The 1,985-nt window shown below is 29.3% G+C and overlaps 1 protein-coding gene across 1 annotated transcript; it reads right to left on the reverse strand.

Moving 5' to 3' along the window:
* Window positions 1-14: 14 nt before the first annotated feature.
* LOC108747385 (adenine phosphoribosyltransferase) lies at window positions 15-950 on the reverse strand. Its single transcript, XM_018484810.1, has 4 exons — window positions 738-950; window positions 400-631; window positions 243-321; window positions 15-159 (listed from the first exon to the last, which is right to left on the reverse strand). Exons 1-4 carry the CDS (start codon window positions 818-820, stop codon window positions 17-19), a joined length of 537 nt encoding a protein of 178 aa, XP_018340312.1. The 5' UTR covers window positions 821-950; the 3' UTR covers window positions 15-16.
* Between the last annotated feature and the right edge of the window lie 1,035 nt (window positions 951-1,985).

The following is a 1,985-nucleotide window of genomic DNA, read 5'->3' on the forward strand; positions in this document are numbered from 1 at the left end:
ATATATATAAAATTTGCTAATAATCATATTGAATGAAAGAATGAACAGGAACACCGACCTTATCTCGACCTTTCAACAAAGTTAATTCTATTATTACTATACATTTAATTACATCAGCACCTGTTGATTTTATCAATTGCACTGCTGCAGCCATAGTACCTTTAAATCATAAATATTTATATTACTCTCATTGATACATTCTAAAATAATACATAATTCATTAAAATGTAATTTTATTTTACCTCCAGTTGCCAATAAATCATCAACAATTAGCACTCTAGCTCCTTTATTTATAAATTCTGTTTGTAATTCAAATGTGGCCTGTACAAATAAAGGCAATTCATTTATATATGGAAAGTAATTGATACATAATCAATATTGTTTAGATTTAGGACATACTTCTCCATATTCTAATGTATACTTCTGTTGGATGACTTTGCCTGGAAGTTTACCCTTTTTTCTAATGGGCAAAAAAGGCTTATCCAATTCCATGGAAATTATGGGACCGAAGAGGAAGCCACGTGAATCCAATCCTACAACTAAATCGACTTCGAGAAATAAAATATGCTCCATAATTAAATCTTTCATTGCTCGTAATGCTGTGATATTATTAAACACGCCAAATATATCTCTGAAAGTGAAATAATTTATATAATATAATAAATATATGTATAGTAGAATCAAATTAATCTTTGATTTTTTGTTAATTTCAAGCTCTTCTTATCTTATCTACTTACCGGAAAATGATCCCAGGTTCGGGAAAGTCGGGGTAACTCTTTATAGCATTTTTCAGTATTTGCAATTTATCGTTCTTGTCCATCGTAATAACTGTATAATTTAGTAACTTAAAGTGATGGTAGCACTAATAATATAAAATCTGCCAATATAACTGATAATCTCAGATATATTAGAAATAGATATTAATTTGTTAATAATTTATAATTTTTTAAAATTATTTTAATAAGGTACTTTTAACGATGGCAAATAAAAATTCTGATACTGATAGGTAAAAAAAAAAAAACGATTATTCTATTAATGTGTTTCAAATAATATACATCCTGCATACAGGTGGCCGACGTGGCCGTCTTCCTCGTACAGTGCACATACTGCACATAAAATATAATTAAGGTGCAGCCACAATAGAAGGAATAAGGATTTAAGAAATAAAGATTTCAATCTATCAGAAATCAGATAGACGATTTCTGATAGGTTGGAATTGTTATTCCTTATTCCTTCTATTGTGGCTACACCATTATGATTTTTGATAGGTTGAAATTTGTTATTTCCTGTTCTTATTGCCTGTGCTTTTCATTTTGTCCAGTGTTTCCAGCTTTACATATAACACATCGCGCGTGCACACAGCGCCAGCATTAGGCGTAAAAAGAGGAACTATGATGAAAAATAAAATGAAATGTTTTTCGATTATCCGAGGGTAATTGAAGAACGATGAAATTATCGACAATTAATAAAAATTTGCGATTATTAACCATATCACTGACGAAAGTATCTCGTAAATGTTTGGACCATTCTCTTGAAGATGACGCTATATATTTATTTTAAAAATTTCCGCCTAAAGATTACAAGCTTCAGCTGATATGATCGCAGCAATGATAATGTATTTTTACATGTGAGGTGACATTTCAAAAAACGTTATTTATTTATTTATTCTATATTTATTAGAAAGGGAAGATAAACAAGTTGGCCCAAAGATATATTAAATAAATGTTTATTTATATACTCTCGATCATTGCTTGTGAAAAGCACTCTCGATATTTAGTAAACAAAACGAAATAATAATGCAATATTATATTGTATAGTATATTATATATGTATATTTATTACTGTACAATAGAGAGTACACGCTATGTTTGCGAATATTAAAAACGATAAAAAAATAACATATTTACAGCATGTATAACATCAATAAAAAAAAAATTAGTACATTGTGTGTGTGTGTGTGTGTGTGTGTGTGTGTGTGTGGCGCG

This window comes from Trachymyrmex septentrionalis, unplaced genomic scaffold (assembly GCF_001594115.1).
Source record: "Trachymyrmex septentrionalis isolate Tsep2-gDNA-1 unplaced genomic scaffold, Tsep1.0 scaffold2, whole genome shotgun sequence".
Taxonomy (NCBI): domain Eukaryota; kingdom Metazoa; phylum Arthropoda; class Insecta; order Hymenoptera; family Formicidae; genus Trachymyrmex; species Trachymyrmex septentrionalis.

Excerpts from the sequence above, each read along its gene's own strand:
- LOC108747385 (XM_018484810.1), bottom strand. The coding sequence starts at position 820 with ATGGACAAGAACGATAAATTGCAAATACTGAAAAATGCTATAAAGAGT. Across the intron at positions 632-737 it reads GAACCTGGGATCATTTTCCG|AGATATATTTGGCGTGTTTA; the intron begins GTAAGTAGATAA and ends TTTCACTTTCAG. Across the intron at positions 160-242 it reads TGATTTATTGGCAACTGGAG|GTACTATGGCTGCAGCAGTG; the intron begins GTAAAATAAAAT and ends TATGATTTAAAG.